Genomic DNA, 16,799 nt, shown 5'->3' on the forward strand with positions numbered 1-16,799 from the left:
AGTAAGATATGTCAATGAGTGATAGATAAGAGGTTAAGGAATGTGTTCGTGGTGAAATTAGAAAATACATATTTTTCGACCCTCTGCATTCAAATCGCTATATCTCGCAATGGATTTCCACAACAATGGACTAATTTCGTTGTGGCATGCCCCATATAGAATCATTAAATAAACTAGATGTACCGCAGAGCGGTACAAAATATGACCGCCGCCCAGTCCAGCACATTTTTTCCACAAAAATAAATCACGCTGAAAGGCCTATATGATTCTAACTGTCTCACTAAATTGCATTATCCACACTCAATTCGAAAGTACACAAAACTTGGCATGCATTCGAAGGGTGTCATAATGATCCTACACTTATAATTTCGTGCAGTTTTGACCTTGTCAGCCAGAGATATTGTGATGAAAACACCAAATTTTTTGCTTTTTAATTTTTAACTAGGTGGCTTAGTACTTGTAACCCCATTTTGAAAGCAGGACTTGCCCACAGGCAGACTGTTTGCAGTTGCAAAAATGCTCCTTCCACTCAGCGGCACATACTCACGTCCTGTTAGAAGAAACTCTTTTCACTCTCTTTACAGAAACAACTAGTGCCTCACAGGAAGTGAACCTTTCACTTTGTGGTACCCATAAATGACAATTCCAGCCGAGCAATGGCTTTAACAGCCTTGCCAATAAACTCATGCTTTATCTTACCATGCCAGTTTAGGAACTAAAATGTGTGCTGAATATCATTCATCCAAAATTGTATCACAAGTGATTAAACCACAGACTTTTTTTCCAGTTTGGTCCATGGAAGTGTTTAAAGATCGTTTTATTTTCACGTGGCTCGTATGGTGATTAATGTGCGTGCTGTTTATTTGCAGTGAAGCAGGATGGTGGCTGGAGTCTGTGGTCACCCTGGTCATCCTGCTCGGTGACATGTGGAGAGGGGCTCATCACACGCATCCGCCACTGCAACTCGCCTGTGCCTCAGCTGGGAGGACGCGATTGCGAGGGAGAGGGGAGAGAGACCCAGAGCTGCCAGGCCCAACCCTGCCCTGGTGAGAGCTCAGTCACACACACACACACACGCACACACACACACGCACACACGCACACACGCACACACACACAAACACACATACACACACACACACACACACACACACACACACACACACAAACACACACATACACACACACAACACCATCTTCTCCAAATGGTGTGACTGCCAACAGTGGATGAGATTGAAGAGTCCTTAGCCAGTTCCTTCGTTTTCAGTTTGGAAAATCCAACTAGTCACCAGCCTATGCATGTGGCCCAAAATGCTGAATACACAAGATATTGGCACTGACACACACACGCACACAAGCATGCACTCATCACTCACTCTCTCTCTCTCTCTCACACACACACTCACACACACACACACACACACACACACACACACACACACCGACACACTTGCGAAAGCACACAAGGGACCCGCTCCAATCCCTGCCCTTCCTCTCTTGCCCCAAAAGCTGGAAAAGCGTGATGTCATTCTTTCCACAGCCCCTCCAGCGTCATCGCAGCGAGCGAGCTTGCATGGCGAGCCCGGCTGCAGGGGATTATGGGTAAGACACCCGTGGCCTGGCCCAGCGAGCGAGTCACGTCTGGGCCAGAGGCAGGGCTCAGTCAGCGCTGAGGGCTTAGGGCTCTGGCATGGCGCCTGCAGGGTGTGTGTGGCGGCGACCGCGGAGAAACATCCTCCTTCAGCGCGAGCCTGTGGACCTCAGCAGCCCGGTCCAGTTACCGCCGCTAGAAAAAACGTTAGTCCATATTAGCGGCGCATATGTAAGCACTCAGCATACATTATGTCCCCATCATTACGTAACGCACAGAGCTTTGGGGCCGAGTGGAGAGCACAGACTCCCCAGGCTCATTTGCAGACCGTTAGGATCTGAGGTCAGACCTCCTCCAGCCTCGTGCTCAGTAACGCCACTTTCATTTTATGGACCTTCACAAAGCGTTGTCAAGTCACAGTGCTTTTTGGTACACAGAACAAACGTGCTCATAAAACCGTAACTGCGGACAGGTTCTCGGTTCCCTCGGTTCTCGGTTCTCTGGTCCACACCAGTGATTATTATGATCGGAATGAGCTGAAAGGGCAGAATCCCTGCCGCGGCGTAAATAACCTCAGATGTGCCTTCTAATGTCACCGTGCAGATGGGAACCTCAAAACACACGCCGATCGCTGGCTACACTTTTTATGACAATGATTTATACGCCATGCATAAACCTCCACCTGGTGTATGGTATTTTCTGGAGGAGGAAAAAGGATCACAAAAAGAGGAAGCGGTCTTGTTTTATGAAACAGGGCTCGGAGACAGTTTCCCTCTGAAGTAGTTTAGGCAGTAACTCTTTCTGATGGATGTGTGTGTGCGATTGCAGTTGACGGCGGTTGGGGGCCGTGGTCGCCATGGGCTGCCTGCTCAGCGACGTGCGGCGGGGGCCTGAAGAGCCGCGTCCGGGAGTGCAACAGCCCCGCGCCCGAGCACGCCGGGAGGAAGTGCATGGGCGACGCTGTGGACAACGAGCCCTGCGGCCGAAAGGAGTGCCCAGTGGGTAGGTACCGCCACCTCCCCGAGTCCCTTCTTCAATCATTGCCACTGTCTTCATCTCTCTCTCTCTCTCTCTCTCTCTCTCTCTCTCTCTCTCTGCCTCACTGAGTGCTGTTGGTGTTCTGTTGACAGACGGGTGCCTGTCTAACCCCTGCTTCGGCGGAGTCGAGTGCAGCACGGGCAGCGATGGCTCCTGGGAGTGTGGACCTTGCCCAGCAGGTTACCGTGGCAACGGCACCTTCTGTGAAGACGTTAATGAGGTTTGTTTTCCATGATTGACACAGGGTCTGGGAAGTATAATCCAAGGCATAGGCCAATTTTTTGTATTTAACATATTGGATATGACCCTTGTTATTATACACGTGTTCATATGCTTGCTCATTCAACTATGTTATACATGCTAAACGCTTTGAAACCTTAGAAGAATCTCTCTAGGGCTTTAGTCCTTGAGTGAAGATCTTGGGTCTGTGTTCCCACTTTTCTCTCCTGGTCAGTGTGAGCTGGTGTCCGACGTGTGCCATAAGAGAGAGGGTGTCCAGCAGTGTGTCAACACTGACCCAGGGTTCCACTGCCTGCCCTGCCCCCCGCGCTTCAAAGGCAGCCAGCCCTACGGCATGGGCCTGGAGTCCGCCAAGACCAACAAGCAGGTCAGAGCACACCAGACCAAAGGTCTTACCCTTTTTTATCTCTCTTTCTCTCAAATCTCCTCTCATCTCCTTAATTCCACCCCCTTCTTCATCAATTCTTCCATTTCCATCTCAAGTCTTAAAAGCTCCTGCTGCAAACTAACTTCTAGCCTCTCCTCTGCAGAGTTGTGAGCCATATAACCCCTGCAAGGACAACAGCCACAGCTGCCACAGGTTTGCCGACTGCATCTTCCTCAGCCCCACCATCGACCCCATGTACAAGTGTGAGTGCCGGGTGGGCTTTGCTGGGGACGGCATCATCTGTGGAGAGGACTACGACCTGGACGGCTGGCCCAACTACGACTTAGCCTGCAGATCCAACGCTACCTACCACTGCAAGAAGGTACTAAAACACCTTTAGCGAGCCAACAAAGTATAGTCAACAAATTATCTTTAATGTTGTTTTGGTAATACATGGTTTGGTAACTGAGTTCCATTTTGCATGGAAACAGTTGTTTCCACTTTAGCAGGAAGGTTCTATGTAAGGTAATACAGCTGGTGATGCTGCTGCTAACTACCGCATGGAGTTGTGCTGATTGGACCACAGCAAGTCAAGCTTAGACTAGCTATAGATTGAGCCCCAAAAAACAGAGAGCATTTTTTTTCATATGTCAATGTCAATTTATTTATATAGCACATATGAAAATCAACAACAGTTGACCAAAGTGCTGTAAAAATAATAAAATAAAATAATAGTAATAAGAATACAAAGTAGATCCTAAATTAAAATTAATAGCAATAAATGAAGCAGTGTCACAAAAAAAACATGAGTTTCCATGCGACTCATACTGTATCTTACAATCCTAGCAGTTTAATCAGTGTTGGGTAGTGGAAGTGTGAAAAAGCTCCTTTCAGAGTTTCCAATTCAGACGGCATGTTTCATCTCATATTTGAACACTTCTCCATGCACATATAAATGTGCCCACACCTTTACTTTTTTCCAGTGCCTTTTATCTGTGTGTTGATTGTGATTTTATGAGGAGGGCATTCCTCTCTTCGCTGAGAAGCCAGTATCATCTCCATGCTCTTAATACTTTCCATTCTGAACCAGCGATGAAACCAGATGTTGGAAGTGTTTCACGTGAGGCAGGATTGTTATTGTCTTTTTCTCACGTCAGGAGGTATAGTTTTATGCCTTCTAGCCTTGCGTGACTCAAACGTATCTTCCCACAAAGGCCTGGAGATGAGGCTGCGCAACAGAGAGATCTCACAAAACCAAGCGGTGACATCATGCTTCTCTATACTGATGGATAATTGCCTTATTATGTAATAATACACCCTGGAAAGAAACCAGAACCACAATCTGCAATCTGCTAGACATCATGTGGCAGGCAGGTGAAGTCATAGCAGCTTAGAGTCACAGGAAAGGAACAGAAGAAGCAGAGCCATTGTTAAAGCCGGGAACCAAATATTGCGTATTGCTCCTAAAACCTTTTATATGTGCAGAGAGCACATGTATTAGGGATATTACCAGGTGAACTATAATCCTGTACCCTGCCAACATTTAACAAAAATGTTCAAAATGTCCAAATCACAAAATAACTATTCACAATAAAAAAAAATATATATCCCCCATCCACTATGATGTTTAGCACATTCTCCTTGCATTTAGGACAACTGCCCCAAACTGCCCAACTCAGGACAGGAGGACTACGACAATGATGGCCAGGGAGATGCCTGCGACAAAGACGATGACAATGATGACATCGTGGATGAGAGGGTAAGACTGCCTGCTGCAGATGGGAACTGTGTGTCAGCATTTGGGCCGAGTCATCTGTCATTTACACTGTGTTACATGTTATATGTCTCCCCTCCAGGACAACTGCCCCCTGCAATACAACCCTCTCCAGTACGACTTTGATAAGGACGACGTGGGCGACCGCTGTGATAACTGTCCGTATGACCATAACCCGTCTCAGACCGACACAGACAGCAACGGAGAAGGAGACGCCTGCTCGCTGGACAAGGATGGCGATGGTACAGAGCCTTCTGCCTCTCTCAAAACCAGTCTCAGAATTACTCACTCACTTCACACGCTTTCCGTGCCTCTCCAACACCCTGTGACTGTAACACCCTACTGTGAGGGTTATTTATGTCTATCAGAAACATTCAAATGTGTTTATCTACTCAGCTGTTTAATGCCCATGGGCTTGGGCAAAAACAAAAATAATTGCACAGAAATCATAAGAAATACAGACATATGGAAGTGATGAAGGCATGCTGAATGATTATGAAAAACACACGCATACACACACACACACACACACACACACACACACGCACACACACACACACACACACACACACACACACACACACACACACACACATGCATACACACACACACACACACACACACACACACACACACACACACATACACTCACACACAGACACAGACACACACGCACACAGATACACACAGATACACCCACATATCCCATGGGAGCTTCATAGGAAAAGTTTAGATGGGAGTATGAGATCAGATGTGAGGTGGCTCTTTAAGGGATGGGCTCTTCACACATTAGGCGTTCAGCATTTAGGAGACTTGTGGCTGGATGATTACTGTAGTATGTGTCATAACATCACTTGTGAAGTATCATACTTATATTATGTTCATTTTAGACTTTTAGAATGCAATGTTGTCATTGTTAGAAACAGTGAAAATAGTGAATGGAAATAGTGTGTCTACAATCAGTGGCACTATTGACAACTGTAAACTGTAGACCTGTGTAACCTATGTGCCCTCTCTTTTCTGTAGCTATAAGAATTGTACTATTGAATCTATTTCTTACCAAACATTGTTGTTACTGTTGTGGATTTCCAGAGATTCCTAATGAGCGGGACAACTGTCCGCTCTACTACAACACTGACCAGAGGGACACAGATCTGGATGGAGTAGGAGATCTCTGTGACAATTGTCCACTAGTCCACAATCCTCAGCAGGTATGTCAGAGGTGGAGTACCCAGTCTATCAAGTGTGTGTGTGTGTGTGTAATTGTTTTTTGTGTGTGTTTGTGTAATCCTGTTTTGCGAAATTGATTGAGCGTCTTGTCACAGACTGATGCTGACAACGACCTAGTGGGAGACCAGTGTGACAACAATCAAGACATCGATGAGGACGGCCATCAGAACAACATGGACAACTGCCCCTACATCCCCAACGCCAACCAGGCCGACCACGACAAGGACGGCAAAGGGGACGCGTGCGACTTCGACGACGACAACGACGGCATTCCTGATGACAGGGACAACTGCAGGCTGGTGCCCAACAGAGACCAGCTGGATTCTGATGGTAAGGGAGCGCCAGGGACGATCAGCACTAGAGAACAGCGGAGCACCAGGGACGATCAGCACTAGAGAACAGCGGAGCGCCAGGGACGGTCAGCACTAGAGAAAAGCTAGAGAACAGCTGGACTCTGATGGTAAGGGAGCGCCAGGGACGATCAGCACTATAGAACAGCTAGAGAACAGCTGGACTCTGATGGTAAGGGAGCACCAGGGACGGTCAGCACTAGAGAACAGCTAGAGAACAGCTGGACTCTGATGGTAAGGGAGCACCAGGGACGGTCAGCACTAGAGAACAGCTAGAGAACAGCTGGACTCTGATGGTAAGGGAGCACCAGGGACGGTCAGCACTAGAGAACAGCTAGAGAACAGCTGGACTCTGATGGTAAGGGAGCACCAGGGACGGTCAGCACTACAGCACGGTCAGAACAGCTAGAGAGAGAGACAGCAGATGAGAGACAGGAGAGGAAATAACGGAGAGGAGGCTTTATGAGCAGTGGGGCCTGTGGGTACGGGGGGGGGGGGGGTGTGGGTCGGCTGAGCTGCTTACAGTGATAACGCTGTAAAGCTGCGGGAGGCTGCTGTGTGGTATCCATGGGCAACACAAACAGCACACAGCACAGCACACTCTCCGTTCAGCTTTCGCAACAGGAATGCTCCTTCCACCACCAGAGCCTGCCCATGGAGCGTGAGGAATGGCTCTTGCCTCGTAGCGATGGCTGCGTGATTTGTGGGAGCGGCTCATGGAGAGCTCTCGCTGCTCGCGCTCTCCCCACAGATCACTGGAGAGAGGGCGGCTCGCAGATGTCTGATAATGCCTGGAATGCTCCTCTGGGCTTAGCACAGTGGTGGGCCGCAGAGTGCCTGGCCAAACTCAATTTGGAGCAGAGCACCTATTGTTTTTGGAGCTTGCGTCTTCATCTCTAATAAAAGGCATCCAAATAGCTGTCTCCTTAGAAGGGAAAATTACTGGGAAAGTATTTAGGTCAGTCTTAGTGGTGTTTTCGAGGGTGGTTCAAATAAACGGCTAATGCTAAAAGCAATGAAACGCTAACAATAGAGGTCATAAATACTATGGCGATGAGGGAGATATGAGATGGTGAGGTCTCTCCAAGTTCTCTCTCTCTCTCTAAGCTGAGACTTGGTGATGGTCCACTTGGTGCACTGGGACTGTGTCTCTGGAAGTCATCAAAACCTCTCAGCCTTTCTCAGAGCAATGGCAGGGCCAAAAACACTGGAATATGGATACCCTTATCTGTGATTGATAGTGGAGAGGGAAGTGGAAGGAATGATCTAAGAGATATTTTTTATCAGAAATTCCTTCTGATGAGCCACTCTTCTGGTCCTCATCAAATAGCATGCATGTTTTATTTTATTTTTCCTACTTATATTTTAATTTGATCAATGTAGGGATGTAACCTTTTATGACTTGTCCTCTCCAATCTACAGTATCTAACTTCTCCATTTTCTGTTCCATATTCTAGGTGATGGTCGAGGAGATGCTTGCAAGGATGACTTTGACAATGACAGCATCCCTGACAGCCTTGATGCATGCCCAGAGAACGATGCCATCAGTGTCACTGACTTCCGCAAGTTCCAGATGGTGCATCTGGACCCCAAGGGTACCACGCAGATTGATGCCAACTGGGTGGTGCGAAACCAGGGCAAAGAACTTGTGCAGACTGCCAACTCTGATCCCGGCATTGCTGTCGGTGAGTGGACACACTAACCATACAGACTGACTAAAATAACCACACTGGCTAACTTTCATTGATGTAAATGCTGATGCTGGTTGTCTTCAAAGGGAATTCTGAGAAACTGTACCTCCTGTTGACTGTCATGAAATGTCATTTCCAAATCAAGTTCAAGAACAGTCATCTCTATATGCTACTTATGTAGTTAAAGGTGCTCTAAGCAATGTCATACGCTTTTTAGGCTAAAACATTGTTTGTTACTTACAGCTAACATCACCTCACCATCCGCTAGCTGCCTGTGTCCTGAATACACAGTAAAAAAACGCGATCTCTGTGGACAACCCAGGCTCCAAAAACGGCCACAAAACAACCTGGGCAAACCTTGCCCATAAAAACATAACAAACTGTTCCAGCAAATCACAGACGAGATGCGTGTTTAAGAGAGTTTCAATTGCACGGGAGGGAGGGGGAGGGAGTAGCGAGCTAGCTTTCTGTTTTGTTTGAACGTCAACAGAAGTGACTTTACCCAGCATCGCGTAGAGCACCGTTAATTTAACGTCCCCTTTATGGATCTTGCTTCAGCTTACTGTAGCATCATTCATTCACTATCATATCACTGTCCTTTTCAACTCCTTTCTGACTCGCTGTGGTCTGCTTAGATTTACCCTCCATTCATTTCAGGACCTTGGCCAGTTACGTTGCCAGTTGTCCGTCAGATCTTGTTATGAACATTCCTTCATTAAAGGGACACCAGGCAAGCCTGATGCTTTTTCTCTACGAAACTCCCCCTCGCTCAGTCTGAAGCTCTTTTCCTTTTCTTTGCGTCTTCTGTCAAGGGTTTTCGCTGCTTCTTCGCCAGCTCTGCCATTATGCACACGTTTGCAACAATCTCTAGCGTTTCGTTAGCCTGCCTGCTTCGGTTGGCGGGTAGGACACACTGAACTTGCAAGCGGGATATTCTTCCTACAGGCAGTAGGGGCGAGTCATTTAACCATATACCGACTTACGAAGATGAGTAATTAACACGAAAACGTTGCCTGGTATCCCTTTAATAGTAAGGCCTATCCGGCAGTGTTTAAGGGAAAGTCTGAAGTGCAAATCCCACTGTGGTAAGTGTCCACTGTGTGCTCTTCTGTTATGTCCACTAGGTTTTGATGAGTTCCAAGCTGTGGACTTCAGCGGTACGTTCTACGTCAACACAGAGCGTGATGATGACTACGCTGGCTTTGTCTTCGGCTACCAGTCCAGCCGGCGCTTCTACGTGGTCATGTGGAAGCAGATCACACAAACCTACTGGGAGGACAAGCCCCATAAGGCCTTTGGCATCTCTGGCGTGTCACTCAAGGTGGTCAACTCCACCACTGGCACCGGTGAATACCTACGCAATGCCCTCTGGCACACAGGCAATACCAGAAATCAGGTGGGCAGCCATCATGTCTTCCCATGACAAAGCAAACAAAATCTTGTCTTCATTGTATCCTATTGCAGAGCTAAGCTTTGAATTACATCAGATTTTTTTCCAAATGACTTGAAACATCATCTTGGTTTTTATCTCTCTTTCCTCGCCTAGTTCTGTGCCTTTATGAAATGTACAATGTGTTTAATTGAATGCATTCATTGTTGTTTGCCTAGGTACGCACACTTTGGCATGACCCCAAAAACATCGGCTGGAAAGATTACACAGCCTACCGCTGGCATCTCATTCATAGACCCAAGACTGGCTTCATCAGGTGAGTCACTTCACGACTAGTCACAGACAGATCCATATACAATATAAATACATGGTTAATGAAATATTAAAGACCACATTCAACCATTCAACTTTCTATTTCTAAATACATTTTTTTTTTGGAATTGAGCTGTGAACACTGGCTTTTTTTGCAGGGTTGTGGTCTATGAAGGGAAGCAGATCCTAGCCGACTCCGGTCCTGTCTATGACAAGACGTACGCCGGAGGCAGACTGGGGCTGTTCGTCTTCTCTCAGGAGCTCGTCTTCTTCTCCGACCTCAAATATGTGTGCAGAGGTGAGCTAATGGCCGCACCTCTCACAGCACTCAGCGCGGAGGCTTTATCAGCCCATCATTAAACATCGGCTTCTTTTCCTCCACAGACAACTAATCTGAGGATCGGCAGTTCCATGGACATGCGTTTACCAGAACCCATACCACAAAGACGTACTAAATAAGACTCCAGGTAACCAATAACAGCAGAAAGAGCCACAGAAATACAAAATCAAGGCACCAAATTGGACTCCTAGTCAGGCAATTCTAGTCATAATCTATGCTTCTGTTCAGTGATCTATACCACACAAAGGATGTTTCAAACATGTCATTCAGTGAGCAAACTGGATGTGGAGTCCATGGCACAGACTCAATGCAGGACATTGCTAATCCTCAACCCTTGTGCTGGTTGCACTAACACTTACAGCAGTACAATGTTGAATCCTGCCACCTTGAATGGACCCTGGGGGTTGCACCTGTTTCTCCAATTTCAGCTGATTTTTTGTACATGTGTAGCAAGTAGTCATATATTTTCAAAGAAAAATTTGTGTTTTGATTTGTAACATTTTTGTTAACATTTGAATGCTGAGGGAAAGATGTATCATAATTAGACTGTCTTATTTTCTACTGTAAATTATTTGCTTTTTTTGCTTTTCCGTGCAAAGATATAGATTCATGTTTTGTTGTTTGATCTGCTATTGCCAAAGAATGTAAATAATTATTTATTTTGTTTACACTGATAGAATTTCACCATTGAAGTGCCAAGCAATACTCAGTGTAGTTCTCACTCATTAAGCATAGAGTCTTAAACCCAATGAATTTGGTTCATCTTGGAGAGTCAGCACATTTAAATGCAGAGACTCTCAGTGAGGGACATTTCTTTTTTTGATATAAACATTTCCATTTGAGGTAACACTGCTCCATCGCATAACTCATAATTACATAACACGCTTACGCTTTGGTCATATGGAGCAACTTAGTAAATGTCAAACTTTCGTGTCATCTGAAGAGCAAAAAATCAACCAGAGTTGATGTTACTCGTGCTTAAATAAATAGGCGACATGGTCTCCTGTCAGCCCAGAGTGGCCTTCAGAAGCACTGTGGCCTGCCGCACGTCGGCAAGGTGAAACTATGTAAGATGAGCGATGCCCTGCATGCCCTGCATGCTTGTCATCTCACTCTCTGAGCTTTGACTGAGTGTAAAACTGAAACCAGGTGCCGGAGGAAAAACACTCCTTTGTCGGGCAGACATGGTCAGTATTTCATTTTAGTCAAGGTCAGTGCATACAAAGCACATGCATACGTGTAGAGTGGCGTATAGTTCGCTTGGGGCAGAGAGGAGTAAGCACATAAAACGAGAGGAGAGAAATATATGAAATGTGATAATGATGCCATTTGAACTCTCAGGAGTTCACCATACCTCCTCATCAGGCTCATAGAACGTGTGATTGGAGCAAATGATCGGCCATCTATAGCTTGCAACTGTATGTCTTTCTGGCTTGCATTATTGTTTTGAATGTTTTTTATTTCTGTTTTGTAACACAATTTGTCATGCGTATATCTGGCAACATTCAATATTCAAATCAATCAAACCAGCACATAAATAAACAGTAATAGGTTTACATGTTTCATTAATAAAATTTTATACAATATGGCATCTATATTTTCCGTTTTGTCTTGAAAATGCATGTTTTAAATAGACAACAAATAGAACGCATCCAGTGAAAAAAACAAATTCTACTCTGCACTCTTTTGTAACTGAAAGTTCAATGTACAGTGTTTACTGATTGTCTGGACTGGACTGATTGTCACCAATTGGACATAAATGCACTAGAGGCTAATAGTATAGATTCAATGTTTATATCTCGGTTGACTGTTGATAGTGACACATGCAAAATTATAAATGTGTTAAGGAAGCTGTTATCTACTGTTGAGATGTTATCTAATGCTGAGAGGAAGTCTTGCTTGGAACAGCCATTTACTGTTCAGAGCACAAAAAGTTGTCAGCTGTATCATCCAAAGACAGAATACTGCGGTTATTATAGAAGTGACTATTGTAACAGCAGATTTTCCGTCTTCCCTCTCTGTGAGGCTGTCAGATAGCAGCATGACCGTAAAGCTAAGGGTGCTGCAAGGCATTGGCCTCTAAACCAAAGTTCATCTCAGAGCGCATACTTGTGTGGCATGTCTGACAGATCTCATGATGTGCAGATAGATTGTGTGATCTCCCAGACCTGGCACAGCATGAGTTGAAGAGGTCAAGAATTAAACTTTGGTAAAAGAATCTCAACTTGACAGAATGAGAGAGATTTAAAAACAATCACAGTTTGAAAAATAATGATATCAGTCTTCTTTCTCTATGTATCCACATGATAAATGGAAACACTTGTGGCAACCTTAAAACAAAACATTTAGCATCTATAGCAACTATAACTCGCATTCTAGCATTTTATCAGTGACAGAGCTCTGCTTTGGATTTCACTGGAACAATTTATAGGACTCCTCAGGAATCAGTTACTCAGACCAACTTTACCTGGAAAATATGGTTATAATTCACAGGATTTAATGTCTCTGGTAGAGAGATCAAGAGTGACGATAATCTCTGTCTGAGAGAGTGTCCATGTGTGTGTTTGTGTGTGTTTGTGTGTGTGCGTGTGTGTGCGTGTGTGCGTGTGTGTGTGAATGTGTGTGAGTTCACAGCTGACAAAACATTCATTAAAGACTAATCAGGGGTAAAAGTTAGGCTTAATGTGGGCGTCACAGTGCTAAGCAACAAAACTTTAACGGACATCAACAGCGAGCAATGATGACTTTGACTGGACTACAAGTCCGATTCATTCTAAGATGATGCCATCAGGTAATACTCTGTGTGCCTTGGAGCAGCAGATTTCCTGGTACGTACTGATTGAAGAATTGTTATTCCTAATGGCATTTACATGATTCACTCAGCTGACATCATGGGTTTGGTTAAAGCACACACACATGGGAAGACTTTGATTCCACTTGAGTGAGAGCATTTTGAACCTCATCTCATGAGGGCACTCTTTGTCTTCTGAAATGTGGTTTTTGCATCTGTTTTCCTGATATTTACAGGTTCCAACAGCACAATACACAGACGCATGCATGTTTTGAAAGCTGCTAGGTCTGCTTTTATGTGCGCTTTTAGTGCAGGGCCCATGCACTGAAGAGCAATGCACTTAAGAGTTCTCTGCAGATGTAAAAGGATCATTCAGCAGCCTCCCTTTTCATTAAGGGGAAATTACCCAGGCTCCCACTGGAGAGACTGGAGAGATGTTCCGTGAGAACTGGCCTCCACAACTCAGCTTAGAGTTGGACCCTAGTCAGCCCCAGTCTCCTTCAGAGAGGATAAGGAAACAGCAGGCAAAGCCAGAAACAAGATATTAAATTCAATCTATAATCCAAAAATAGACAGGGCGCAAAGACAGAGATTTTTCACTGATCCTCTTCTTCAACACAGTGGAAGAGATGCGCTAAAGAGAAGCCGTTGTGTAACTTGCAACCGTTTTGTAGCTCCTGATTGTATACAGTTTGCAGTTTGCACATAAGACCTATTAATTGTGCATTGTCAACTCACTGATGAAAAAGGAGTGAAAATGGCGTCCCTGTTAAAGTTTTGTACATCATTCTCTCCAAGTTAGCCGCATTCGGACACAACAGTTATAAGAACACAGTTATACTTACTAACTGGAGAGGCTACTCTTAACTACACAGTTCTAGGAACTGTAAAAAAGTCCTTATATTGCCATAAGGGCCTGCTATCTCAACATGTGGCTAAAGAGGTCAACAATTCATTCTAACAGAATCTGACACAAGGCATCCTGGCAAGCACACATTTCCTGTTTTAATGCTTACTCTTTTTTGCTAAGTGCAGTCGTATGCCTTGTCCTGCTAGTTGAAGCTAATCAGGGCTAATTCAATCTGATGGGTGGCTCTCTGGAGCTGAAGCTGAGGGGATCGGTGGCTGTGACAGGCAACACATCTGACACCCTGACATGCATCTGGGGGGGAAATGGCTGACTTGCTGCCAAAGACAAGCTGAAACATCAACCGCTGTTAACTATAATCAGAACAACCAATTACAGTCCACACTGGACTTAATTACAAAAGTAATGACAGCAACTGGAAGCCATCCATGGTTGTAAAGAGCAGATGAGAGTAGATGTAAACCAATCAGTGTGGTATCTGCTGTTTCAGGTAGTGAGCAGAGAATGAGAAAGTGAATATTAACTGGTATCAGTTTTGGTGGGATGGATATTGCTAATACAAATTATTTGACTTTTCTAACACCCTATTTTTAGCTTCGCATCAGTAATTCATAATTTTCACATTGACAAAAGGCCTATGCAAAATCATCTGTTTTTTGAATAGTGAATTGGGTTGCCCTAGAAATGTTTTTCATATAACACTAATGTAGTTCATGCTGATTATTTTAAATCACGTTTTGACTTCTCGTGATGGAGAGACACGAAGTGCAGATGTTTTCCATTTTTGCAACCGTCTTCAGATCGTCTGATCTGCAGATCCATGGAATGGAAAGAGAGGATGTTCACCAAACATCTGATTTGCTGAAATTGAATACAGAGAAAGGGGACAGTTGTGTTTTACTTTCCTCCTCCCTGCCTCCAAACAGTAGAGTTCAGATGTGTAACTAGACACAGCACACGATGCATTCTTTGCAAGCCCATGTCATCATGAGCTCACCATCAAGGGCAATCGGAGGTTCAGAGCCTGGATTCTTCTCTTTAATCTATAACTATTTGGTGATCACTTCTTGTAATTGTAATAATAATAAAGATTTGCCTTTGACATAAATTGGCAAAAACTCTAAATATAATACACTAAACTATACTGCATCTTGCTGCAGGTGTCCTTTGAATATTCTGTCTCAAATGGGAGGCACACATTTCTGGATAATATCTGGGGAGGGACACCTTGTTCTAAACTAAAGCTACCAAAACATGTTTGTGTCATTAAAACAGAGCAACATATTGCATATTTTGTTGAAGGATTGGCTAAAGTATAATGATGAGTTTAAAGCTTTTTTGGCAACGTAAGTTTGGCACGCTCTTTCTCTAGTTTGATCACAGAGTCATTTCCTCTGCAGTCATTTCTGTGGGGACGATGAGGGATGAACCCACAGCTAGGAGCCACCAGCTCTCTGCTGCCAGCCATTGGACGTGAGGGGTCGAGCGCCAAGCATGACTTCACTCCTGATCCTGATGCCCACACGTCTCGGTCATGTTGGGCTTGGTGCTTTTAGAGTCCCACTGGCACTCTGCTTAACAGGACATCCCTCATCCATTTCCATGGTTCATGACGCGGGTCGTCCCACATGACGGCAGCTGGCTCGCTGCAGTCCTCAGTCATTGGAGGAGCACACAAACTCCATCACTAGAGTCTCTCTGCTTCTTTGTTTCATTCTGCAGCTGGTGAAGGATTTGCACTCAAATCAGGCCAAACCATTGCTAACACATGGATTTAAAATATGACTGATAATTCATGCTTAAAATTGAGACATTTTTCAAGGATAAATATGTGTTAATCAGGTATTTTGCAGTATAAGAGCTTACCATGCATACGAGCTTAGAGCAGAAAAGCTGAACTAGTACATAAATAAATACTTCCCAAACCATATATGGCCTAAGGGAGGAATTAAATTACATTCTGACATTCTATAAAATCATGAACTGTCCATCTAAGGGCTGAAAGGCTGGCATTCCACAAACCCCTAAATCATAACCCCCAAATTACAATATCTTCTGATCTTTCAGTGTCTTAAAAATACATTTCCTGATGGCAACTGATGTGTCAGCCAGATGGATTTGCAGCTTAAGTCACCCAGTGTGAACCCTCTGTGCCAACTGGAGGGGTGCCTACCGACACAGAAACACCAAAAGGGATTCAGAATATACAGAATATACAAAATACAGGGAAAAATGATGGCTAACCTTCATTAAGCCCTGTCATTAATCATACTTTTTTTTGACAGCAACACTGAAAGCATGGGAGAACAGAGCGGGTAATGAATGGGTGGTTCTCTGAACTGCTGGACTATGATCTGAAGCCCAGTCAAAACAGCTTTGTTGTGGGAGGTAGGAGTTGATGCAGAGGTTAGATGGAGGAGATCCTGTGATATGTCAAGCTTCCAGTATTTAGGACACAGCAAATGTGCAAAACGGGGCAGGTGCTTCATACACCCACAGGTTTTTGTTTTATTTTCGAAAAGACTGGCTTCCTCACCTTTGAAGAAAACAGAATTTCATCACTGTTTCCATATTTACACTTGAAAGAAGCATGGCTTTCTTGCCACATCTCAAAGAAAACAGTTCCAGCTATTTATACTGCTCGGCTGCCAGGCTCCAGGTACAGTGATTTAAGTAGCAGGGGACTTTTTTGCTTTGTAATTAAAACCAGATGCCCGCTCCACAACCTCTCTCGGCCTAATTAAGACTTTAAAACACATGGAAAATAGCCTTTGCCTGTACGTGTGCTAGTTCATGTGTAAAGGTGTTATTCTATTG

General features: G+C 44.7%; 1 protein-coding gene across 1 annotated transcript in view; it reads left to right on the top strand.

Annotated features, from left to right (window-relative positions):
* The window catches only part of thbs2b (thrombospondin 2b), a 20,571-nt gene extending 8,662 nt beyond the window's left edge, over window positions 1-11,909 (top strand). Inside the window, exons 9-22 of the mRNA XM_076296308.1 lie at window positions 870-1,046; window positions 2,420-2,593; window positions 2,722-2,849; window positions 3,084-3,236; window positions 3,400-3,618; window positions 4,888-4,995; window positions 5,093-5,252; window positions 6,103-6,221; window positions 6,336-6,570; window positions 8,048-8,275; window positions 9,406-9,677; window positions 9,890-9,987; window positions 10,142-10,281; window positions 10,368-11,909. Of these exons, the coding sequence (XP_076152423.1) occupies window positions 870-1,046; window positions 2,420-2,593; window positions 2,722-2,849; window positions 3,084-3,236; window positions 3,400-3,618; window positions 4,888-4,995; window positions 5,093-5,252; window positions 6,103-6,221; window positions 6,336-6,570; window positions 8,048-8,275; window positions 9,406-9,677; window positions 9,890-9,987; window positions 10,142-10,281; window positions 10,368-10,375 (2,219 nt within the window). The 3' untranslated portion in view covers window positions 10,376-11,909. The remainder of the gene's footprint in view (window positions 1-869; window positions 1,047-2,419; window positions 2,594-2,721; window positions 2,850-3,083; window positions 3,237-3,399; window positions 3,619-4,887; window positions 4,996-5,092; window positions 5,253-6,102; window positions 6,222-6,335; window positions 6,571-8,047; window positions 8,276-9,405; window positions 9,678-9,889; window positions 9,988-10,141; window positions 10,282-10,367) is intronic.
* The last annotated feature ends 4,890 nt before the right edge of the window (window positions 11,910-16,799 follow it).

Source organism: Alosa pseudoharengus, unplaced genomic scaffold, assembly GCF_046254945.1.
Source record: "Alosa pseudoharengus isolate Yale_2024_CS ecotype anadromous, Long Island Sound unplaced genomic scaffold, YU_APseudo_1.1 YU_APseudo_1.1_scf_20, whole genome shotgun sequence".
In the NCBI taxonomy this organism is placed as follows: domain Eukaryota; kingdom Metazoa; phylum Chordata; class Actinopteri; order Clupeiformes; family Clupeidae; genus Alosa; species Alosa pseudoharengus.